Consider the following 26,618-nt stretch of genomic DNA (forward strand, 5'->3'; position numbering starts at 1 on the left):
ATGACAGTTGTACTAGTCAAGTCAAGTCAAATTTATTTATATAGCCCTTAATCACAAAAATGTCTCAAAGGACTGCACAGGATTACAGTTACAAAATTACACAATTACCTGATCTTAAACCAGCATGCGGGCAAGGAAAAACTCAAAAACTTCAGTGTGAGGAGAAAAGAGAAACCTTGAGAAAGGACCTCACATGTGGTAATCCCCCTTCCAGGATTGACCAGGGTGAATTACAATTAGCATTACTGTACACATAATAGTAAACATTAGGTAAGATGTTGAAAATGTCCGGAAAGTGCATGACATCAACGACGCCCCCAGCCTGCAAACCAGTCCAGAAAGTCTATGACGGCCATGACGCTCCCTCCCGTCTCTGCCAGCTGGTAAATGCAGGGGTTGACATGCTGCAGGTCAGACTCCGGTCCGCTGACCCATCCCAAATCATCCTTCTCCTTCGTATCAGCCAGGCAGGCGTCGGAAAAAGACAGAACAAAACAGAATATGAGGTGGGCATCAATCATATGCTTTGGAATAGAAGTGTGTCTTAAGCCTCGATTTAAAAACTTCCGTTGAGGTTGCAGATCTTATCTCCAGAGGCAGGGCGTTCAATAACACCGGGGCCCGGATGGAGAACGCTCTCGAGCCCGCAGACTTCTTGGCTCTCGGAGTCACAAGTAGACCGGCATTTTCCGAGCGCAGACTCCGTGCAGGAACATAGGGGGAAATCAAATCGGAGAGATAAAAGGGTGCAAGCCCATGCAAACATTTATATGTTAATAAGAGAACCTTAAAGTCACATCTTAAGTGGACTGGGAGCCAGTGCAAGTTGGCCAATACAGGAGTAATATGCTCAAACTTTTTGGTCTTAGTCAAAAGTCTAGCTGCCGCATTCTGAACCAGCTGCAAACTTTTAATGCTAGACATCGGGAGACCAGAAAGCAATAAATTACAGTAATCAAGCCGAGAAGTAATAAACGCATGAATTAAAATCTCTGCATCTGATTGGGACAGCATCGAACGAATCTTCGCAATATTACGGAGGTGGTAGAAAGCTATTCTAGTAATATTTTTCACGTGTAACTGAAACGACAGATTAGGATCAAATATAACACCTAGATTTTTGACCGAGTCACTATGGGTGATATTACATTTGTCTAGGTTCAGGGTAGTGTTTGAAAACAACTGACGACAGTGAGCTGGACCAATAATCAACATTTCAGTTTTTTCTGGGTTAAGGCGTAAAAAATTATTTGACATCCATCTTTGAATCTCAGTAAGGCAAGCCTCCAGATTTCTAAAACTTAAATGTCCAGTTTTTTCCAGTGGCACATACAGTTGAGTGTCATCTGCATAGCAATGGAAACTAATATTATACTTGCGGATAATGTCACCAAGCGGGATCATATAAATACTAAAAAGAAGGGGGCCAAGTACAAAGCCTTGAGGAACACCACAAGGGACATTAGATTGTTTAGAGGTCAGATTGCCATAGTTAACACATTGCATCCTGTCTGACAGGTAGGACCTAAACCACGAGAGTACAGTTCCTGAGATACCAATGCGTTCTAGACGAACCAATAATATGTTGTGGTCGACCGTATCAAAAGCAGCGCTGAGATCCAGCAGCAGTAACATTGATGAGGCACCAGAATCTATTGTTAAAAGGAGATCATTGGTTACTTTAGCCAGGGCTGTCTCAGTAGCGTGATTTGCCCTAAATGCTGACTGGACAGTTTCAAAAAGGTTATTTTCTGACATGAAGTCATTTAGCTGCTGTGCAACGACCTTTTCAAGTAATTTCGCAAAAAATGGCAGATTTGACACTGGCCTGTAATTACCTAGGCTTTCTGGGTCAAGGTTAGGTCGCTTAAGCGTGGGTTTGATGACGGCAGACTTGAAGGCTACAGGAACAATACCCGAGGATAGCGATATATTAATAATATTTAAAACTGATGGTCCTAAGATCCCAAACAGATCCTTCACCAGTGAAGCTGGAAACGGATCAAGCAGGCACGTAGTTTGTTTGGCCCTACTGACCATCTGTGTTAGATTATCAAAGGACAAATCATTGAAACTGGAGAATGTTTCTGAACAACCGCCGACACAGTCCATACCTAACACCTCCACATCTTTGATATAGGAGGAGGAAACAGAGCGTTCTTTTAAAATTTCATTCCTGATTAGTTGAATCTTTTTATTGAAAAATTCCATAATGTCATTGGCAGAATAAGTGCAACCATTTGGGTTAAGTTGTTGTCTGGTAAGTTTCGCCACTGTGTCAAACAAAAATTTCGGATTATTCTTATGTTCAACAATAATCTTAGAGAAATACGAAGCTTTAGCTGTGGCAAGAGCTACTTTATATTTCAGCAAACTGTCACACCAGGCCAGTCGAAAAACCTCCAGCTTAGTAGTGCGCCATATTCGTTCAATTTTTCTGCAACTTTGTTTGAGTAACCTAGTTTCTTCAGTAAACCAAGGTGTATTCTTCTTGGGTCGGAATTTATACTTTAGGGGCGCCACAGAATCAAGAACATTAACCAAAGCAGTATTAAAAATGCAAAAATTTTTACAAGGGAAGTAGGTCCATAACTCCCGTTTAAAAATAATTTGACTCGCCAGATGATTTCAATATGGCCATTAACCTCTGACATTTTGATAGACACCACTCTTGGCCAATTGCAAGCTTTTTTTCCATGTTTCTTAGCCTCTGACAACCTATGAGGGCCTGTATTAAAAAAAAAAAAATATTTCGGCTTTAAAAATCTTTAGTGACCAATTCAAATGTGGATTGACTCATTGGTTAAATGTAATTTTATACAATTTTATGGGCTGTATTGGAATCCGAACATAACCCGAAAGTGTGCACAATAATGGATTGATTTCAGGAAAGAGAAGTTATACCGTTTCCCACCTAAAATGCCCATACCACATCTGCAGGCATTTGATTAAGAAAGAAAAAAAATAGGCGAAAATTAAAACCTTCTATTTCTGTGTGTTCCAACTCAGATTACTCAGTGTTAGAAGCACTTCCAGTGATTATTTCCGTTTGGGAAAAAAAACTCAGAGTCTTACCTTTTAAAGGAGATCACCCCCGTATTCTCCAAACAGTTTAAGAACTGCATTCCATTTACTTTGGGTATGTGTTGGATAGGGATTCTAGGTGAATTTTACAGGAATGTTAAGGGGTTAAGCTAAAAGTGTGTGAAAAAAAGCAACGGCACATTAATGCGGCAAAACCTTTATTGATGTATGCTCATCTTGCTGTTTGTCCTGTTTTGTTATTTCATTGTTCTCTTGTGCATTGTCTCCACAGTATCTGCAAATGAAATGGCCTCTTTTGGACGTCCCTGTCTCAACAGGACTCAAAGATTCCCGTTCTCCTACTCCTGCCCACTTAGTGAGTGCACATAAACACCATAACTCAGCAGTTTAAAAAAATGCTTTATGAAATAAATTGGACGTAAGACAGAGTTGGGAAAATGTTTTGAGGGCTGGCTTTATTGAGTTGAAAAAAAAATTGCCGAGGGGGCCGGGTCATGTAAAAAAAAAAACTTTTTTTTAAAAATCTGCTGAGTCTTGAATGAATACCATTGCATTACTAAAGATAATGTATGTCTATCCAATTTTCCTCATATAGTTGCTGCTATTGCAAAAGATAAATGTGCAATTTTTTTTTTTTTTTTATACTTTATTCATTCTGAGCATTCCATTCATGCAAAAAAATATATATGACAAAAATGGAGATGAATCGTTTTAGAAAAGCAGCATTAATATGCATTTGTGAATAAATAAACATGCAGATACGACATACGCTGCCCTACTTACGAATAAGATAGGGTCCGGATGACCATTCGTAAATTGAATTTGTTCGGATGTTGCTTCAATGCTATATTTTGTATGTTTAAGGTATATATAAGTATGTTTAAGGTTTGTATAAGTAACCTGTATATTTTTGTACTAAATAAACATTTCATAAAATAATATGCTCTGTAAAGATAAATAAAGTGAAGTTTAACTTGTGGAAGATGGGCTTCAAAAGTTAGGCTACTTCCTCTTCTGTGGTAGAAAGTGGGCAAAAAAAAGCGATCCAACCTTTTTCTCAAAAGAAACGGCTCGGCTTACACTCTACACCAACCATATTGAATGGATGCACGAGATGTTAAACAATAAAAACGTCAAAGTTCTTAGTGCGCTAGAGATACAGTACACACGAACTAGGAAGTAGAAGCTGGATTTCTTCTCCGGGGTAGATGCTGGTTGAGGTCTCACAGCGCCACGCGCCGGAAAGAAATACTACAGTACACAATACAAAATCTAACTTACAGCAATGTCTGGATATTTTTCGACATCCCGAAATTTTTTTGTAGCTACCGTTTTTCGTAAGTCGCATGGTCGTACCTTGGGGCGCTCTGTACATGTTATATATATATATTTTTATAAATAGACCATTTTACCTGGTATTGAAACGTATCGAATAATAACCCGTGCAGGCCTCACAGGCTGTAGTTTTTCCATTCCTGGTCTACGATCATGTTTTTTCGAGTGAAGCGTTTTTGTTGCTGTGTGCACTAAAACATTGGGATATACTGGACTGTCTCAGAAAATTAGAATATTGTGATAAAGTTCTTTATTTTCTGTAATGCAATTAAAAAAACAAAAATGTCATACATTCTGGATTCATTACACATCAACTGAACTATTTCAAGCCTTTTATTATTTGAATATTGCTGATTTTGGCTTACAGCTGAAAAAAACTCAAAAATCCTATCTCAAAATATTAGAATACTTCCCCAGACCAAGTAAAAAAATACGTTTATAACAGCAAAACTAAATCAAACATTTGAAAATGTCCATTGATGCACTCAGTACTTGGTTGGGAATCCTTTTGCACGGATTACTGCATCAATCCGGCGTGGCATGGAGGCAATCAGCCTGTGGCATTGCTGAGGTGTTATTGATGCCCAGGATGCTTCGATAGCGGCCTTTAGCTCATTTGCATTTGTAGGTCTGGTGTCTTTCATCTTCTTCTTAACTATACCCCACAAATTCTCGATGGGGTTCAGGTCAGGGGAATTAGCAGGCCAATCAAGGACAGTGATGCCATGGTCAGTGCACCAGTTACTGGTGGTTTTGGCACTGTGGGCAGGTGCCAGATCATGCTGGAAAATGAAATCCTCATCTCCATAGAGCTTTTCAGCAGATGGAAGCATGTAGTGCTCTAAAATCTCTTGGTACACAGTTGCATTTACTCTGGACTTGATGAAACACAGTGGACCAACACCAGCAGCTGACATGGCTCCCCAAACCATTGCTGACTGTGGGAACTTCACACTGGATTTCAAGCAACTTGGATTTTGCTCCTCTCCAGCCTTTCTCCAGACTCTGGCGCCTTGACTTCCAAATGAAATGCAAAACTTGCTTTCGTCTGAAAAGAGGACTTTGGACCAGTCTGCAACTGTCCAGTGCTTCTTCTCCATAGCCCAAGTCAGACGCTTCTTCCGTTGTCTTGAGTTCAGAAGTGGCTTGACCATGGGAATACGGCTATTGTAGCCCATTTCCCCGACACGTCTGTGAACTGTGGCTTTTGATACCTGGACTCCAGCTTCAGCCCACTGTCTTTGAAGCTCCCCCAAATTCTGGAAGCGGCTCTTCTTCACAATTTTGTTAAGGCTGCGGTCATCTCTCTTGGTTGTGCAGCGTTTCCGGCCACATTTTTCCCTTCCAACAGACTTTTTGTGGATATGCTTTGAAACTGCACTCTGTGAACAGCCTGCTCTTTGAGAAATTTCTTTTTGTGTCTTACCCTCCTGATGGAGGGTATCAATGATGGTCCTCTGGACAGCAGACAGATCAGCAGTCTTCCCCATACTTGTGATTTAGTTTACTGAACCAAGCTGAGTGTTTTTAAGGCTCAGGAAACCCTCGCAAGGTGTTTCGAGTTAATTAGATGATTCAGGTGATTAGTTGAACAGCCTACTTGTATACTTTTTCATGATATTCTAATATTTTGAGATAGGATTTTTGAGTTTTCTTAAGCTGTAAGCCAAATTCAGCAATATTCAAATAATAAAAGGCTTGAAATAGTTCAGTTGATGTGTAATGAATCCAGAATGTATGACATTTTTGTTTTTTTATTTGCATTACAGAAAATAAAGAACTTTATCACAATATTCTAATTTTCTGAGACAGTCCAGTAAGTGTTGCATGTCCTTGTGAGGGTTAAAATCAACATTTGGAGTAAGTGTTTTAAAAAAGCATTTTGTGCGTTCTCCAACAATTACAGCTTCCTGAACGTTTGGTTGTAAAGTCAAGTCAAATTTATTTGTACAGCCCTTGATCACAAGAAGTCTCAAAGGGCTGTGCTGACTACGGACTATTATTACACTATCCTCTAAAACCTATATGAGGGCAAGGAAAAGCTCTAAACCTCAGCATGAGCAAAATGAAGAAACCTTGAGAAAGGACTGAACATGTGGTAATCCTACTTTCAGGATGACCAGGCTGCTATGGATATTGCAAGGATATCAACAAGCTAAAGACAGACATCATCAACATGAAATATAGATCATTCATAAGTTAAAAATGTAAGTGATTTTAAGGCGAGATTTAAAAAGTTTCACTGAGGTTCTCCTTCCATTTACTTCTGCTCTGTAGATCCTCTTCAAAATTTGCTCCTCATCCATTCTCTCCACGTGTCCAAACCAACCGAGTACTCTCTCATCCACACGCTTGCTCAATTCTGCTACTACTCCAGTTCTGTCTCTCACAATTTCCTTTCTCAATCTATCCAATCTTGTCACTGCTAACATGCTCCTCAAACACTTCATCTCAAAAACATTTAATTTCCTTCTCATATCTGCGTTCAGGCTCCAAGTCTCTGCACCATACAACATAATCACACGCTCATACAGTCCTTTCTTTACATCCATACCCATACTCATGTTACTCATAACTCACCTAAAAGCACCCAAAACCTTGCTTCATTGATTCACTCTGTGCAATACCTCGCACTCCATTCCACCAACTGCAGCCACATTACAACCCAAGTACCTAAAGCTTTCAACTTTTTCCAGCACCTGTCCATGCAACCTTTTTTCTAATGCCATGCCCACTCTATCACGTGAACACTTCATCACCTTACTCTTCCCAACATTCACACATAACTTAGGCCTATCACACACTCTTCCAAACTCCATTACCAACCTTTTCAATGTTTCCTCAGAACCAGCCACAAGCGCTGTGTCATCTGCAAACAACATCTGACTTACCTGCCACACCGTTCCATTGTTATCCATCACACCTCTGCCAAATACTCTTGCATTTACCTCTCTCACAACACCATCCATGTACACTAAACAGCCATGGTGACATCACACACCCCTGTCTCACACCAGTCAACACAGCGAACCACTCACTTTTCTCACTCTCTACTCTTACACATTCTCTGCTGTTCACATTAAAACTCTTAAATGCTTCCAATAACTTTCCACCCACTCTATACATTACCGTCACCTGCCACAACACCTCCCTATAAACTCTGTCATACACCTTTTCCAAGTCCATGAAAGCCAAATAAACATCCTTACCTTTTGCAAAATTGAATTGCTACATTCATACTTATCACCTTTTCCCCTATACAATGGCACCACACATGCACTACACCAATCAACAGGAACCACACCACTTAAAAAGCATACATTCAACAAGCGTACTAACCAGTCAATCATAGCCGTGCCACCTTTTTTCGAGCATTCAGCAGTACAACCATCCAACCCAGGCGCCCTCCCCTCTTTCACTGCCTCTTGCACCTCCCATGTTTCCACAGGCTTTACATTTAAATCACCCAACACAGACTTTCTCTCCATACCACCGATGGCCTCAACTCTCACTTCTCTCCCATCCTCCACATTTGGCAACTCCTCAAAATACTCTGCCCATCTCGTCCTGGCTGCACAACCGCTAACCAGCAATCTTCCGTGCTTATCTTTCACTTTCTCTTCCTTTCCAGACTCACTTTTTCTTACTCTTTTCACTTCTTTCCAGAACACTTTTCTCCTTTCCTCGAAGTTCACTCCTATCTTTCGACACCATCATTTGCTTTCAAGTCAACTCAACTCAAGTCAAGTCATGTTTATTAGTATAGCCTTTAATCACAAAGAATCTCAAAGGGCTGCACAGACCACAGATTATAGCAAACCACAGACTATTATTACACCATCCCTTGAACTAAAACCCACATGAGGGCAAGTAAAAACTCAAAAACCTCAACATGAGGAAAAAAAGAAAACTTGAGAAGGGACAGCACATGAGGTAGTCCCCCTTCCAGGATGACCAGGCTGCTTCCACTACCGCTTTTACCAATCTTTTCTTCACTTTATACCTTTCATACGCATCACCATTCTTATCTTGCAGCCACTCCTCAAAGGCACGTCTCTTCTCTGTCACAGCCTCTGAGACCTCATCCTTCCACCATTCACTTCCATTCTTAATACCTTGACCAACTTTTTTCATTCCACACACTTCTTTCTCACTCCTCAACACTGCCTCTTTAAACCACTTCCATTCCATTTCCACACTCTCCACTTTTCTTCTCGTAATCCGCTCATACTCTTCCCTAAGTGCTACCTAAATACCCACAATACCGACAGAACATTAAAAATCACTGCTGTCCAGACCTTACTGCTGTGCACCACGGGGTTACCATTCGCTTGTAATTAGCGTTAATGCTTCTTCATCCTCCCTGCAAGGTTTGTGATTCCCTTCACGGCGCATGGGGCCTTTCTCAGTGTCATTAACAGCAGCAACAGTGTAGTTAGTTTTGCCATAGTTTACATACTGAAACCAATCAAATTATCAAATTAATCATGTTTATAGGAAGAATTTATTTACAGTGAAGAAAATAATTGCTTCAATCAAGTCCCCAATAAAGAGTTATAGTCTTTGTCATTGAAATATTCTAGTTCACATCGAAACAGCTGCAACACCCGGGCAAACTGCTGAGTTCTATGTCTGTCAAAATGACAATAACTTTCATAAACCTTTCAAGCATGCCATTCTTTGCCCGTCTTGAGCTGTCCCACATAGGTATAAACCTGGAGACCAGGTGTCGGGAACCTATGGCTCACAAGCTATATATGTCTCTTATATGTCTCATAAGTAGATATGGTTCGAAAATAAAACAGAAGTTGTACAGTTTTTTAAGATATTGCATCATTCAAAGTTGATTGTCTTACATGCAAAACCGAGACACTATAATGGCGATTATCGAATATGGTGTTTTAAATGGTTTAAATTTTTAAATGTGTGCATCATGGCAGCGCAGTGGTTAGCGCATGTGCTGCACAGTTCTGAGGTGATGAGATCGAACTTTCCTGTTTGGAGTTTGCATGTTCTCCCCGTGCTAGGACACAATTTTAACTACAGTTTACAGTGAAGGTGTCACACCAACAGACCCTGTTTTGGTTGTAAATCGTTAAAGAATCCTTTATATGAAAGCTCATTAATCAATCTATGATCATTGTTGAGAGGCAGAACAAACTACCATTACAAACGTTTTACCCAGAAGCTCTAGCAAAGCCACCTTGAGCAATTTGAATGGGTGAGTAGTAGAAATAATCCATGGTGAGACGCTCTCACACACACAGAAAAAAAAAAACATTTTTGCTTTCTTGCCTCTTTGGGTCCGAAAAGGTTCCTCACCCATGCTGCAGACCTTGCAGTGCCTAGGAGTCAGCAGACCTGTTATATGGCTGTAACATGTGGCCCTGAAAACATTCACATTTTTTTCAATCAGTTTAACTTTGCGTGACATTCTTGGCATCTAACGATGTCCTCACCTGTTTGATCACATAGATAGCGAGGTCTCCCCAGGCAACACAAGAGAAAGAGTCACACAAGCAAAGAAGGCGTGACTAAGCCGCTCGACCTTGGATACCCTTTCTAGACATGCTTGCTGAGTTTGTGGTCAATTTGCTGCCTCCCACAATCGCGGCGATGCACATGACAAAGACATCATCCAGCACATTCAATCAGAAGCTGCTGTGGATGAGCTGGTTTCTGTTTGCTTGTGTAACCAACAACAAATATTTTATCATAAATATATTCTGACCTGCTCGTGATCCTGATGCATTTTCCTTAACACTTGAGCGGCTTTACAACTTCTTTATGAACCGCTCACTTAAGGTTCATAAGATATTATGAACTGCAGGAGGCGATATCCGTTATTGCCTGTATAGGCAAATGCATTCTGTGGCCAAGATTGGTGTCAGTCAAAATGTCAGAAACTAACCATATTGTCGTCATCGTCAATCATTTTATGAGTTTATTATTCCAGAGGCTGGACTCTTGTTCAACAAGTACATGTCTGTACGATGTCACCGGTCACTGAAATATGCAATGCCTTATAACCTTGGGGAAGCTTGAACCCTTGGGATTCAAGATATGATATACCATTTAAAAATGTACTCATCACAGAAACTTCACAATCAGTCTGAAACAAGATACCCAAAAACTGTAAACCCGGCAAAACCTACTGTTTTTGTCCCCTGGCTGTCATCAAATGAGTTGAATGTCTGCAAAAAAGGCTTCATTAAATCAAGGACATTCCAGAGAATTAGAAATAGAGTATTTACTCAAAAACGCGCAATAATGCAGTCAGATAAAAGAAATCTACCTGGAAGCATTTCTGCTTTGTTGGACATGGCTTGTTGCGTGCCATCTGTTTTGCTCCAAAACTCCCTTTTTAAAATAAATAGACTGATAAAATTATTCCCAGTATGGTAGTTAGCCTCTGACTTGTTGATTGAGGCTTTTTTTCATGGTCCAAAGCCCACGTTTGCCTATACAGACGCTGCCCTACTTACAAACGAGATACGTTCTGGACGATTGTTCGTAAGGTGAATTTGTCCGTTATTATATTTTTGTATGGAATGTATGTTTAAGGTTTATATAAGTATGTTTAAGGCTTATATAAGTAATCATTATAGTTTCGTACTTAAAAATAAACATTTAATGAAATAATATGCTCTATAAAGATAAATAAAGTTAAGTTTAACTTACTTTTGGAAGATGAGCTTCAAGAGTTAGGCGACTTCCTCCTCCGCCGTTAAAAGTGTCCGAAAAAAAACGATCCAACCATTTTCTCAACCACATCAAGCTTTCTTATTCCACTTTCATTTAAAAAGAAACGGCTCGCCTCTGCTTTATTCTTTACACCAACCATATCAAGTGGATGCATGAGATAATAAACAATAAAAAAGTTATTAGCGTGCTGGAGCTACAGTACAGTATGTTTACACACGAACTAGGAAGAGGAAGCCCCATTTCTACTTTAGGTGGATGCTGGGTGAGCTTTCTCAGCGGCACACACTGGTAGCGGCGGAAAGAAGCACTACAGTACTGTCCTGTATTCAGAAAAAGGTGCACACAATACAAATTTTAACTTTTCGAAATCCAGAAAAAAATGTTCGTATGTACCATTATTCATAACTCGAATGTCATAAGTCTGGGAGCGTCTGTGCGGGCCTGTTTGATGAAACGGATGTGGCTCCTGAAGCTCTGAATAGCTTCATCCGGTAGTAACTGATTTGAATGATGATTAACAAATTGTTTTGCCAATAAAATTCCCAACATAATTTCCCAGGGGTGAATTCAAATCAGAGCCCAAAATGAACATGCGTAAATGTACCCTGTGATCTATTTTTACATGCAATCATCACAATTGAATATCTGCAGATGAGTGAGGCAAGGTCATTTTAGCTGGAAAACAGGTGAGACAATATGTAGGAAAGGGCAAAGCCGACTTTACTTCCTCAGAAGGCTGGCCTCCTTCAACATCTGCAAAAAGCTCCTGAAAATATTCTATGAGACAGTAGTGGCAAGCGCCCTCTTCTATGCGGCAGCGTGTTGGGGAGGCAGCGTCAAGAAGAAGGATGCCTCTCGTCTCAATAAACTGGCTAGGAAAGCGAGCTCTGTTGTGGGCAAAGAGCTGGACAGCCTAACAACAGCAGCTGAGAGACAGGCACTGAAAAAGCTGAGGTCAATCATGGACAATCCATCGCATCCGCTTCACAGCATTATCTCCGGACAGAAGAGCAGTTTCAGTGACAGACTGCTGTCACTGTCTTGTACTACGGACAGACTGAAGAGATCTTTTCTTCCTCATGCCATGAGGCTCTTTAACTCCACCCGGCAGAGTAAAGGCCCACATTAAACCACACCACCTACATTGGATCTTACTGCATCATGTGTTCTGTGTAGCACTATTTAGTTAATCTATATAACATGCTAAAGTGGGCATTTGCACGTCACACTGGGTATTTGTATATTGTTTTCTTTTGGCTTTATTATTGTATTGTTCTCAGCTCAGGGATGCTGCTGGAAATGTGAATTTCCCTTAGGGGATGAATAAAGTATCTATCTATCTATCTATCTATCTATCTAAAAACCTTACTTTGTTCAGCTTTGTCAAAAGCTGAAAAACTAAACATTGTATTTTACACATTTTCCTAATGGTAGGTCCAGGCGTTTGCAAAACTGGCAATTTGGAGACGACCATGTCACAGCCTGAAGACTTTGCATTTGTGTTTTTTACTATGGCCAATTTTTAGACATTGTGAAAGAGTTGTAAAGGTTTTACTTCTCTTCCTAGAAATAAATCCATGATTGTGCACACTCACTCGAAAAAATGGATCCCAGGTTGCATTTGCTCACGTTTATTTTCGACTCTGATTGTAAAATTACATTGGAAATTTCGTTGGCTAACCAATGTGTCAATCCACATATGAATCGGTCACTGTTGGCTTAAGATTTTTAAAGCCAATTTGGTCATGACATTTTTTTTTTCAATTGCCACAGGCTAAGCACCGTAAAAAAGTTTGCAAAAGGCAGAGAAGGTTGTCAATCAAAAGGTCAGAGGCTAACTTTCTATACCATGTCAAAAATCTCTGAAGATTCTGTTTATCTTTAAAGGGGAGTTATGGAGCCAAACAGGGATCACAGCGAAGATCATCAAACGATGCAGGAATACTTTCAGGCGGATTTTTTTTAATCTGTCGCTATTATAGTGTGTTTTGGAGTAAATATTTTACACGGTTGGCTTCACTGGTCTTTTGTGAATGTAACCACGGCATATTTTTAGGGAATCGTGTCATGAGTAGAATTTCACACTACTTTTGGCTAGTTATTGTGTATATTGTTTCAAACTGATAATGATGTTTCTGTGAAAAGTGGATTTTTAAATTGTCATCATATCTTGAATACCAAGAGTCAAAGCTTTCCAATAATATGTGGATGACATTTCAGTGACTGCTAACATCCTGAAGATACGACTTTGTTTATCAACAGTCTGATGGCCCCTTGCTGCAAAAATAATCTCTTTATCCAATGACACTGTTGCTAGATGTGTACGTGCTCAGATGAACTACAGTTTTCTCACTTTTTTGGGGGTTCGGGTTTGCGTTTGGACTGTACTTGAAAAAGACCTCATTACTTTCACAATTTTAATGCTACACTAACAAAAATAACAATAAAAAACCACATGAGGACCAGCATAATGTCACTCTACAAAACCCCAACCCCCATTTCTCTTACCAAATGTGTTCTGCCCCAAACAGCTTTACTAAAATTAAGATGAAAGCAGGGAGGTGTGGCGAAAAAACAAGCATATGGGCTCTTTGAAGTTGGACTTTGTTAAGGCATACTTCATGGAGAAAATCTTAAACTTTCCACTTCTTAAGGACACTTAAAACGATGTGTGATTTCTTGTTCATGAAATTAGAAACAAGAGATGGGGTCAGACTCCTTTTCTTTTACATTCATCTTCTCCTACTATCTCCTACTAACATGTAATAATGACTATTATCGAATATGGTGTTTTAAATGGTTTAAATTTTTAAATGTGTGCAGCACAGCAGCGCAGTGGTTAGCGCATGTGCTGCCCAGCTCTGAGGTCATGAGATCGAACCTACTTGTTTGGAGTTTGCATGTTCTCCCCGTGCTTGCGTGGGTTTCCTCCGGATTCATCCCACTTTCCAAAAACATGCTTGTCAGGTTAATTGGCCATTCCAAACTGTCCCTAGGTGCGAATGAGCGAGTGCGTTGTCTGTCTCTGTGTGCTCTGCGACTGGCTGGCAACCGGTTCAGGGTGTCCCCTGCCCACTGCCCGAAGATAGCTGGGATGTGCTCTAGCACCCCCGCATCGCCACTGAGGATAAGCGGTGCAGATAAAGAATAGATGGATGGGTGTTTTAAATGCAATCTTCACTAATGCAGGTGACAAGATGAGGACTTTACTGACAGCTCAAATGTGGGATAAAGTAGGTAGGATTTGGTAATTTCACAGTGAGGAGTCAGAGGAGGAATTGATAGCTTTTGTGTGATGTCATGCGCATCCCCGAATGTAAACAGTTGGCCATAGTGGATGTGTCCACCAGACGCTGTTATATGTTGACACAGCTCTACGCTATATACAGTGGGACCTCGCTACTTCGCGGTTCCACGTTCGCGGGTTCAGAGCTTCGTAATCTTATTCTAATAATAATAAAATTTAATTTAATTTTTTAAGCATTTTTGAAGGGGCGTCGCTACTTCGTGGATTTTCACTTTTGCGGGTGGTTTTGGTCCCCATTAACCGGGTCTAAAAATAATAATAATAAAATAATTTAAAATATTTATATATATATATATATATATATATATATATATATATATATATATTACAGCACGGCGGCGCAGTGGTTAGCGCTTTTGCGGCACAGTTCATGTCATGGGAACCTGTCGTGGGTTCAAATCCAGCTCCAGACTTTCTGTGCGGAGTTTGTATGTTCTCCCCGTGCTTGCGTGGGTTTCCTCCGGGCACTCCGGTTTCCTCCCACATTCCAAAAAACATGCATTTCAGGTGAATTGGCCGGTCCTAATTGTCCCTAGGTGTGAATGAGCGAATGAGTTGTCTGTCCCCGTGTGCCCTGCGATTGGCTGGCAACCAGTTCAGGGTGTCCCCTGCCCACTGCCCGAAGATGGCTGGGATGGGCTCCAGCCCCCCCGCGACCCTAATGAGGATAAGCGGTACGGCTAATGAGATGAGATATATATATTATTTATTTATTTTTAAGCATTTTTGAAGGGGCGTCGCTACTTCGCAGATTTTCACTTTTCGCGGGTGGTTTTGGTCCCCATTAACCGGGTCTAAAAAATAATAATAATAATTAGAAAAAAAAAAATAATATATATATATATATATATATATATATATATATATATATGTTTAATTATTATCATTATTATTATTTTTAGGCATTTTTGAAGTGGCGTTACTACTTCGCAGATTTTCACTTTTTGGGGGTGGTTTTGGTCCCCATTAACCGGGTCTAAAAAATAATACTAATAAAATTTAAAAAAAAAAATATATATATATATATATATATATATATATATATATATATAATTATTATTAATATTATTGAAGCATTTTTGAAGGGGCGTCGCTACTTCGCGGATTTTCACTTTTCGCGGGAGGTTTTGGTCCCCATTAACGGCGATAACCGAGAGATTACTGTATGTTGGATGTTCAAATAAAAGTGGAAAGTGTAAGGTGTTGTTTCAAGTACCATTACTCATTGTTAAAGTACCATTACTTGCTATGTTTGCCATATGTCTGAGATCAATCACAAAAGCAACTAAGTTAACTTACACACACACACACAGCCATACAATATGGCAGCCACTTCTAATCTTGCTAAAATAGCACTTATATATTGTCCATGTCTTACTGTATCTAGTGATCACAGGAATACCTGACATACGCAGTAAATGTTCTAATCTTTGATAGCCTTTGTATGGAGGACTGAAAGTATCCTTGTGCCTCACTTTGGGCCAGGAACCTTTCCCCCCTCTAGTGTAAAGCTCTTCGGTGGGGGTGGGGGCAAGGCTGATTATGCGCTCATTATTCTAGGAGGAGAGTGGGCCTCCCCAGGCCTGCAGTTTTCTCATGGCCACCGACTCTGCACTAATGAGAGCGAGGGAACAGGTGGGCATCCGCATGGGTCCAAGGATTACTGCCAAGGGTGAAAGGGGATGCAGTGCGAGAGAGAAAGAGAGAAAGAGGGAGAAACCCTCGTAGGGAAATTCACATTTCCAGCAGTATCCTCATATTAAAAAATTAAATAAGTGATATAGTATACAATAATACCCAGCATAACATGCAGAATAAAACACATTTAAATATTGTTCCAAAAGACAGACACTGTAATAAAAATAAAACAAAATATGCAAATGTGAGGTTCGGATTTAATGTGGGCTTTTACTCCCTCGGGTGGAGTTTGAGAGCCTCATGGCATGAGGGAGAAATCATCTCCTCAGTCTGTCTGTGGAACAAGACAGCGGCAACAGTATGTCACTGAAGCTGCTTTTCTGTCTGGAGAGTAGTGGATGTCGCGTATTTTCCATGATTGACAGCAGCTTGTTCAGTGCCCGTATCTCAGCCACAGTTGTCAGGCTGTCCAGCTCTGTGCCCACAACAGAGCTCGCTGTATAACAGGGGTCGGGAACCTATGGCTCTTTCTATGAGTACCTATGGCTCAGAGACCAATTTGATTGCATGCAAAATTTCTCCATCTTGTTCAAAACCGGGAATGACTATGCTATTCAGGTACACGTAAAGCCAAACCAAAGCTGAATGCGAAGGTAACACTTCGCAGTATATATAGGGCACGTTTTTCACTACAATTTACAGTCAAGGTGTCACACAAAAAAAGGGGGAAAAAAACTCGTTTTGGCTGTACAACGCTAAAGAATCCTTTATTTAAAAGTTCACTATATAATCTGTGTTCAGTGTTCAGATACTTTATGATGAATCCACAGAACTGTAAATACGCCAAAACACCGGAAGAGAACTTAGTCATTTGATTGGGTGAGTGGGAGGGATGGGTGGAGCTATGCAAAAAGTACAAGCATTCCCTCCCATCTCTCGCCAAAGGTAAGCACATAAGGCTCCCTATTCTCAGAATGTTGTGACGTTTTTACAAAATAAATGCTTGCATCTGGTTTTGAAACCAATATGTATGAAAAAAAGGGTCAAAAGGAGTTTAACAGATCTTGAGTAATTGCAAGAAAGAGACAAGTTTAAAGTGGTCTGTTTGTTGAATTTGGGACAGGGGCTCTGGCATTATTCTCTTTTCATAATTTTTATCAAATCATCAAAAATAAATGTGCTGAAGACTAAGCTTTTGTCTGGGGCGCGGGTTTAGCAATTTAGTAAATTTGTCTCATAATATATGGTGTGGCTCTTTCCCAAAATAAAATTAATATTTTTTGCTTTTATGGCTCTTTGAGTCAAAAAGGTTCCCGACCCCTGCTGTATAATCTTTTCTGTACAACATATTAGTTTAATTTATGACATCATATTCCTGGCCTGGCACAATAATCATCAAAAACTTTGTATCTAAATGTAGTGTGAGTATGGCGTAAAACCCAATGACTTTTCAGGTGTGTTTCCAAGTAGTCTAGTGGGTGGGATTCAGCCCTCTCCTTGACGTGATCCAGGTTAGATTCTGATTGCATTCAACTTTCTGTGATCAGGGTTATATTTCTACTGATCAATCAATACTCAAAAATGGTCCTTATATACTGCATTCAGTGCAACCCTAATGAATTTTATAGTTTCAATTATATGCGCCTCATAGTCCTTATACATGTAAAATATCACCCAAAAAATTTTTTGGGGGGTGCCCATTATAATAAAGTGCACCTTTTAATGCGGAAAATATAATACATTTAAACCGTTGTCTCTTGGAAATGTTGTGCGGTTGATTATATTTTCCATATGGATATCTCGGCATTTAAGTGTTATCAGTTATTAGTCTAAATGGAAGAGATATATGTTCCATGGTCTAATGATTAAACAGTATGTATGGTCTCAATTCAGAAACTTTTCCATTATGAGTTACACTTACAATGTGCTATCAAGATAAACTTATGTTGACTATTTTTGCATGTTGACTATTTTTGCACCAAATGCATATTGCACAAACCCTTACGATTCCAAATGTGTGTAGCATCCTACATGCCATCATTTCCTTGTGTAAATATTGTGTAAATTATAACTATAACCTTATCCTCCTTGTTTTATAACCTTATCTTCTCTGTTCTTTATCTTCTTCGTTTCTTTACCTTATGTGTGAAGCTGGAGTGTCATGCCCAATTTTGTTGTCACAATGTGTTAACCCATTTTGTAACAATGACAATAAAGGTATATTTTATTCTATTCTATTCTATTCTATTCTATTCTATTCTATAGTCTAACTTTGAAAATGAGCTAATAATTATTACTGTGACTAGAGTTCCATCTGTAATCATATTACTAGGCTTATTACATCCTTGTTGTGCAATGAATAATCCTGTCCTAAAATTATAGCAATTGGTAGATAAAGTGTCAGTAAAGGACCAGTCCTGCCAATGTGTAGATGAGGTCCTCGGGGCCTTTATGCAAATAAAAGACTCCTCTGGCCTTAGGTGTTCAATTATTTAAAAGACAGGTATGTTTAACATTCGATAAGTATTGCATTAGGAAGACTGTTATGTAAGGGAGGGTAGCTGTTTTCAGAGACTTAACAGACAACAACAAAGCCTCGCTTCTTAAACGTATGGGCTGGACGGTTGATACAGTTTGGAAAGGTGTCATTTTTTTACTAATAATCATATTTTTTCTTATCAGTACACTGAACTCCTAATGATCACGATATTGGTGTGTGAGGGTGTGCGTGTGAATGGGTAGTTTAAAGTAGGACTGCAACAATTAATTGATTAAATGGATTAAAATCGATTATTAAAAGCGCTGGCAACTAATTAGATCATCGGTTTGTTGTATCCCGGGATTTATGAGCCACTACGTGCGTTAAATCAGAATAGAATAGAATAGAATATACCTTTATTGTCATTGTTACAAATGGGCTAACATATTGTGACAACGAAATTGGGCATGACACTCCAGTTTTACACATAGTGAGGGTATGAGCAAGAAGATAAAGGAACAGAGAAGATAATGTTATAAAACAAGGGGAATAAGGCTATAGTTATAATTTACATGGTATTTACACAACAATGTCAGCATGTGGGATGTTACATACAGGGTTGTCGTGATAACGTTGTATCGTAACGGTTGTGCAATATTGCATTTGGTGCAAAGTCATCATGGTGCAAAAATAGTCCGCATATACATTGGTGCAAGCATAGACATCATAGTGCAAAAAAAGGAAATGGTCAGACATTGTGCAATTTGAGCATTAAACGTAGTGCAGTCGACATGTGCAAGAACAAGACTTGAGTAACATTATATTCGTATGAGGTAGTGTTGGCACGAGTTTTCAGTTTTTGTGCGGTGTCTGTTGAGCAGTGAACAAACATAGTGCAGACAGCATGTACGTGAGTACCATTTTACATACGTGTGAGGTATTTTTTTTTTTTTTTTTTTTTTTTTTTGCAACAGTTTTCAGTTGTTTGTGCGGTGTCTGTTTAGGGTGGTAATGGCTGTGGGGAAGAAACTGTCTCTGAGTCTGTTCGTTTTTGCTTTGTGTGACCTGTAGCGCTTGCCGGAAGGCAGCAGGTCGAAGAGATGGTGGCCGGGGTGAGAAAAGTCCTTGACGATGTTTTCTGCTCTGCTGAGGTAGCGAGAGCAGGCAATGTCCTCCAGACTGGGCAGAGAGCAGCCGACGATTCTCTGGGCTGTTTTTATGATCCTCTGGAGCTTTTTCCTGTCTGCTGCTGTGCACCCCGCATACCACACCGTGATGCAGTATGTTAGGATGCTCTCCACTGTGGCTTTGTAGAAAGACACCTGCAGCTGCTGTTTTAGGTTATTTTTCCTGAGCAATCTCAGGAAGTGCAGTCGCTGCTGGGCCTTCCCTACCACCGCTCTGGTGTTTGCAGACCAGGAGAGGTCGTCGGAGATGTGCACGCCCAGAAATTTGAACGAGTGGACTCTCTCTACGCAGTCTCCTTTTATGATGAGTGGTGCTGGATTCCTGCCATTCCTTCTGAAATCCAGAATCAGTTCTTTTGTTTTTGTTGTGTTCAATATGAGGTGGTTTTCCGAGCACCACGTTGAAAGTGACTCAACCTCATCCCTGTATGCCGCCTCGTCCCCTTCAGAGATGAGGCCGATCAAGGTGGTATCGTCAGCAAACTTAATAATAGTGTTTGTGGGGTGGGTCGGTGAGCAGTCGGAGCTGTAGAGGGTGAAAAGCAGGGGGCTCAGTGCACAACCTTGGGGGGAGCCAGTGTTCAGTGTTAGGGTGGGAGAGACGTGGGTACCGAGTTTCACCGACTGTGGGCGGTTGGAGAGGAAGTCCATTATCCAGTGGCAGATGGAGGGAGAGAGTCCTAGGTGTGCAAGTTTCTCCACCAGGATCTCCGGGATAATGGTGTTGAAATCAATGCCAATAAGAGTGCACACAATTCAGCTTTGAGGCGCAGAGCCTTAATGTCACTTCAGTCCGGTAGGGGGCGCCACAACCGTTTTATAAAAACTTTATCTTACATTGTTAAATCCTTTTTTAAACATTGCATCGTTACAAAAAAATTGGGTGGGAAGTTTTAACTTTGTAGTGTTGAACTGCTTCCTAATGAAACAAAATAAAAAAAATTTAATTTTTTTTTTGCTACGAAAAAAATTAAATGCATTGCTATTTCTTTTTTGTTTTTTTGTTTTGTATAATCACTCCAAATAAAGTATGATCTTTAGATAAGGTGGTAGGAAAACATATTAGCAGGCATTTTGGTTTATTGTCAGGTTAACGAGCAAACACTTTGTTATTGTTTTGTATTATAAAATGTTCTGTTGTTGTTTTATGCACTGTTTTTCTATCCGTCCAAAACCTCATCCATCCATCCAATATCTGCTTTGCCTAGCTTTAGTAGGGTCGCGGGGTGCTGGAGCTCATCCAAGCTATCTTCGGGAACACCCTGAACTGGTAACTGGCCACAGAGACAAGACATCTCCCTCACTCATTCACACAGAGGAATAATTTGGACCGTCCAATTAACCTGAAATGCATGTTTTTGGAATGTGGGAGGAACCATAGTGCCAGGAGAAAACGCACACAAGCACAGGGAGAACATGCAAACTTTTACATAGGAAGGCTGGTGGCTGGATTTGAACCCATGACCTCTGAACTGTGCCGCAGACATGGTAACCACTCAACTGCCTTGCCACCTTCCAAAACTTCAATATTAGAATAAGGAGAAGGAATTCAAAAATGTCTTTAGTTGATGGCCTGGTGTGAAGCATATTGCAAAGCGCTTTAGGAGGTCTTTATTTACTTGAAAACCATTCTATTATCAGTGTTTGGTAAACTGAAATGAGCTGGCTCATATACTTTACATGCATTATTTTCTAAACACATTGATTTACAGGTATCAGCACAGTTCTGGCAGTCATTGAGGTCATTGCGGCACCCAGTGTCATTTTTATGAAAGGCGTCCTCTCTTTGTCACTTCCGCTGTCATACTTTATTAGTGGCAGCTGTGACTCTTCCGTGCGGTAAAATTGACGAGCAGTTGACCTCCAATTTCTTATCAGATAGAAACTAAAATAGTGACATTATGTCTTTTAATTCCATAGTAAGAAACTGAACAAACGCTGTTTTGACCTTTTACCCTTTACCCTAACCGAATGCACTAAACCATAAAAACATTCAATTTTTTTAAGGTTTTTTTTCCTGTTTTTTTTTTTTGCGACTGCTGCTAAATGCAACTGTGAAAACATATACTAATGCATGCAACTGAAAATGCATATACCTTGTAATTATGTTTTTTTTGTCTGTTAAATCAGGGGGTCTCATGCTTGCGGCCCGGGGTCATTTGAGCCCGTCTGAGTAAAAGGCCCCCACCTCAAACTAAAAGTTTAATGTCAGTGCGGCCGATTCAAGTTTAATACGGATTCTAGCGCTAGATAATTAGTAAGGCAGGCCTTGAAATTGGGAACAATGAGAGAGAGAGAGAGAGAGGAGATGGAGAGAGATTGAGAGAAAGGTGGAGAGGAAAAAGAATGTAAGTAGAGAGAGAGAGAGAGAGAGAGAGAGAGAGAGAGAGAGAGAGAGAGAGAGAGAGAGAGAGAGAGAGAGAGAGAGAGAGAGAGAGAGAGAGAGAGAGAGAGAGAGAGAGAGAGAGAGAGAGAGAGAGAGAGAGAGGAGAGAGAGAGAGAGAGAGAGAGAGAGAGAGAGAGAGAGAGAGAGAGAGAGAGAGAGAGAGAGAGAGAGAGAGAGAGAGAGAGAGAGAGAGAGAGAGAGAGACTTCAGACTGGTTCGATTACAATTTACTTGTTACTGGTTAATTTATTTGCTTATTTATCCTTAATACATTTTTATTTTTATTTTTAAATCTTATTTTGTGTAGAAAAATAGATATTTGAGAATACAGAATTTAATTCGTTCCGGGTGTAGATTTGTAACCTAAAAAATTTGTAAATAGAGGCGCGTTCACAATGTTGTTAGGTTAACCCCAACACTTGTAACAAAAACCCGTATACAAAAAGGACACAGAGACGTGAATTTGACTTACTTGCAAGGAGAGATGACCATAGGCTGTCTATCACAGTCTACTGGACATTCTGAAAAAGTATATTTTGTCCTTGCCTTTTTATTGTATTAGGAGCGCCCTAATTTACATGTTTCTTCTGCTATCCGTCCAAAACCTCATGTGAGAGGACGCTGGCGTGTATGTCGCCGCTTCTCACTCCAAAACTTTTTCGAAGCTCAGATACTTTTTCTGATCTTTCTTTTGCCCTTCTGTTTTGGACTGTGGGTACTTTGGTTGATGTAACCTGAACCAATGTTTCGCCTAATCAATCAAACCCTCATAACTTAGCCCACGGGCTAACGCCGGTAGCTTAAACATACCAGCTGTCACTGCAACGGCCTCTCTCCCTCGTCATGGCGTGCCAAAACCTCGCCGCTTTTGGATTATTTCTGATACTCCTGACGTTCTGCCATCATCCAGCGACAGGATTGCTCCACTATTCTGTCGCGGATCTTCTCCGGATCCGGTGGATTGCACTGGGGCCTCCGCCACCGGAGCTGCTCCACCATCCTGACATCGCTCGCCTGCCTCGACGCCGCTACATTCACCGCGGACCGCGCAGACACGTCGAGTATTAAAACCCTGGCTCAATCACCTCGACCTGGTCCACATCTCGACGCCCTCCCATAAACTGCGGCCGTAGGGCTAACTGCCATACATTAGCCCGCCTAGCTAGGTCGGCTAACAGCACTGCCGCCGTCAAACAAGACACCTCCGCCGTCAACTTTGGATTACTGAACGTCCGCTCACTCAGGAACAAGGGCCACCTCATCCAAGACGTCCTCGCCGAACGAAAACTCGACTTCCTCATTTTAACAGAAACCTGGCAACAAACAAACGACTTCGCTGCTCTGAATGACTCCACTCCTCCCGGCTTTGTTTACATCTGCCGTCCCCGTGGCAACGGCCGTGGAGGAGGTCTCGCGGTAATTCACCGCGAGAAGTGGAAAGTCTTGCCTGTCTCGTTCACTGCATCGACTTCCTTTGAATGCCTGGTGTTTAAGCTCCCCGGACCCACGCCAACCATTATTGCTACAATTTATCGCCCCCCAAAGCCACATAGTGATTTTATCAATGAATTCTCCAGCTTAATTACACATTTATCCACTCTCTCGCCAAATTTAATTTTATTGGGAGATTTCAATATTCACATGGACCACCCCAACCTGCCACTCACCAGAGACTTCACATTCTGCCTGGAGAGCCTCGGGATACACAGCCTTATTGACTTCCCCACCCACATTAAAGGCCACACATTGGACTTGGTCTGCTGCTCTGGCCTCTCTACTTCCAAGCCCACTGCCGACGTTTTTCCTGAATCTGATCATGTCCTCCTCACTTTTAACACCGTACTCTGTCTCTCTACTGTCAAAACCTCCCATCTCATTTCTTTTCGTAATACCAAAAATATCAACATTGACACCCTCTGCTCCATTATTGACCGTTCCCCACCCCCAGAAGCTCTCTCAAGCCCGGATGACCTCACCACTCACTACAATGCCTGCCTCACCAATATTCTAAATTCTCTTGCCCCCCTGAAAACCAGGACTGCCTCATTCTCCACATCTGCCCCCTGGTTTACACCCGCTCTTCGGTCAATGAAATCAAAGAACCGCCAACTCGAGCGACTGTATAAGAAAACCGGCCTCACCATCCATAAGGACATGTACATTACCCATACTGCTAAATACAAGGACCAAATTGCACAAACCAAATCCAGCTACTACTCCGGCCTCATCCTTTCCAACGAAGGAAATTCAAGAACTCTCTTCTCTGTCATGAACAAAATCCTCCAGCCACCAAATTCTCTCCCCCTCCACCTGTACTCCACAGCAACCTGCAACTCCATAATGGAGTACTTCAATCACAAAATCCTTAAGATTCATCACCAACTCCATCAAAACCTGTCTGCTCCCTCCCCATCTGAATTTCCTTCTCCTTGTCACTTCTTCTCCAGTTTTGCTCCACCCACGACTGCTGAATTATCCAACCTCATACTCAAATCCAAGCCCACCACTTGCCAGCTCGATCCCCTCCCTTCATCCCTTGTTAAATCCTGCCTCCCTTCCCTGCTTCCTCTCATATCTGCCATTATCCACTCCTCACTCTCTTCTGGTATTGTCCCATCACTTTTCAAAACCGCTGCTGTTACCCCTACGCTGAAAAAACATGGTGCTGACCCCAACAACTTTGACAACCTCCGCCCCATCTCCAACCTTCCATTTATTTCAAAAATCCTTGAAAAAACTGTTGCTGCTCAACTCCACTCGCACCTGTCCCTCCACTCTCTCTATGAGCCCTTTCAGTCTGGTTTCCGCCCCCGCCACAGCACAGAGACTGCCCTAATCCGTATTGTAAATGATCTCCTCATAGCATCTGACTCCGGTTTAGTCTCCATCCTCATCCTCCTAGATTTGAGTGCCGCCTTCGACACAATCTCTCACCCTATCCTCCTCAATAGACTCTCCTCCATTGGTCTCACCCATACTCCCCTCAGTTGGTTCCATTCCTACCTCACTGGCCGCACTCAGTTTGTCCAGCTGAAATCCTTCACCTCAAAGCCCTCCCTAGTCACCACAGGTGTTCCCCAGGGATCTGTCTTAGGTCCTCTTCTCTTCATCGTCTACCTCTTGCCTCTTGGTCATATCCTCCGCAAATTTAATATCCACTTTTACTGCTTTGCTGATGACACCCAACTCTACCTCTCCTGCAAACCAAACTCCATACTCCCACCTCCCTCCCTCACCTCTTGCCTTTCCAAACTCAAAACATGGTTCACAACAAACTTTCTTAAATTAAATGCCAATAAAACAGAATTCCTCCTTCTTGGCACCAAATCCACTTTATCCAAAGTAAACAATTTCTCTCTCAACATCGACAGCTCCTTAGTGTCCTCCTCCCCCCAGGTCAAGAGTCTGGGTGTCATCCTGGATAGCATGCTTACCTTCCACTCACATATCAACACCATCACCCGCACTGCGTATTTCCACCTCCGCAATATTACCAGACTCCGCCCTTCCCTCACCCCCCGCACCACTGCTATTCTCGTCCACAGTCTTGTCACATCCCGCCTTGACTACTGCAATGCTCTCCTCTTCGGCATTCCTCAAAAGTCCCTCCATAAAATTCAGCTGGTTCAAAACGCCTCTGCTCGCATCATCACAAAAACATCTTCCCAGCAGCACATCACCCCCGTTCTCCAACAGCTACACTGGCTTCCTATTCAGCATCGCATCAGCTACAAACTGATCCTATATACATATATGGCCATTCACATCCTGGCTCCTCCTTACCTGTCCGACCTTCTCCAGGTGCACGTCCCCACTCGCTCCCTCAGATCCTCGTCCTCCCTCTGACTGTCAGTGCCCCCTGCCCATCTGAGCACCATGGGAGCCAGAGCCTTCAGTTGCGTTGCTCCCAAGCTTTGGAACAGTCTACCTCCGGACCTCCAAAACTGCACACCTCTCTCCACTTTTAAGTCCCGTCTAAAAACACACCTGTTCAGGACTGCCTACAACACATAGCTTCTCCATTTCCTATGTTTTTATGATTTTATGTCTTGTTTTTATTTATTATTTCGCTTACAACTTTTTAAATTGTATTTTTTCCATTGTCTGTACAGTGTACTTGGGTGGCCTGAAAGGCGCTTTTAAATAAAATGCATTATTATTGTTATTATTATCATTAAAGGGAGGGAGAATGACAAAAAAACAGTTTTATATCTGTTTTCACAACAACATCTTATCGTATCAACACCTGTTTAGACTTACAACATCATGTTATCGTATCAACAATATTACTACTATTGAACTAGGCGAGAATGACACACTAAGCAAGAATAGAACACAGTATGCAACAGTGGAATAAATTATTTACAGTTTAAATCCATCAAATGTAAATTTGCTAATCCGTTCCAATAAATGCAAAAGTATGATTTTTTTAAATATAAATCATAAAAAACATCAGAACATGAAACAAATTACAAAAAAATTACAATACCTTACAAAAAAACTTAATGAGAAGCACACAATGTAAAAGATCAAAGA

The 26,618-nt window shown here is 41.1% G+C and overlaps 1 protein-coding gene across 1 annotated transcript in view; it reads left to right on the forward strand.

Moving 5' to 3' along the window:
- Positions 1–26,618, forward strand: part of LOC148364933 (transcription factor 7-like 1-A) — a 93,340-nt gene that overhangs the window by 47,901 nt on the left and 18,821 nt on the right. Inside the window, exon 4 of the mRNA XM_088335304.1 lies at positions 3,317–3,400. Coding sequence (XP_088191430.1) covers positions 3,317–3,400 — 84 coding nt within the window. The remainder of the gene's footprint in view (positions 1–3,316; positions 3,401–26,618) is intronic.

Source organism: Urocampus carinirostris, chromosome 5 (genome assembly GCF_059441175.1).
Source record: "Urocampus carinirostris isolate Australia breed hairy pipefish chromosome 5, RoL_Ucar_1.0, whole genome shotgun sequence".
In the NCBI taxonomy this organism is placed as follows: Eukaryota; Metazoa; Chordata; class Actinopteri; order Syngnathiformes; family Syngnathidae; genus Urocampus; species Urocampus carinirostris.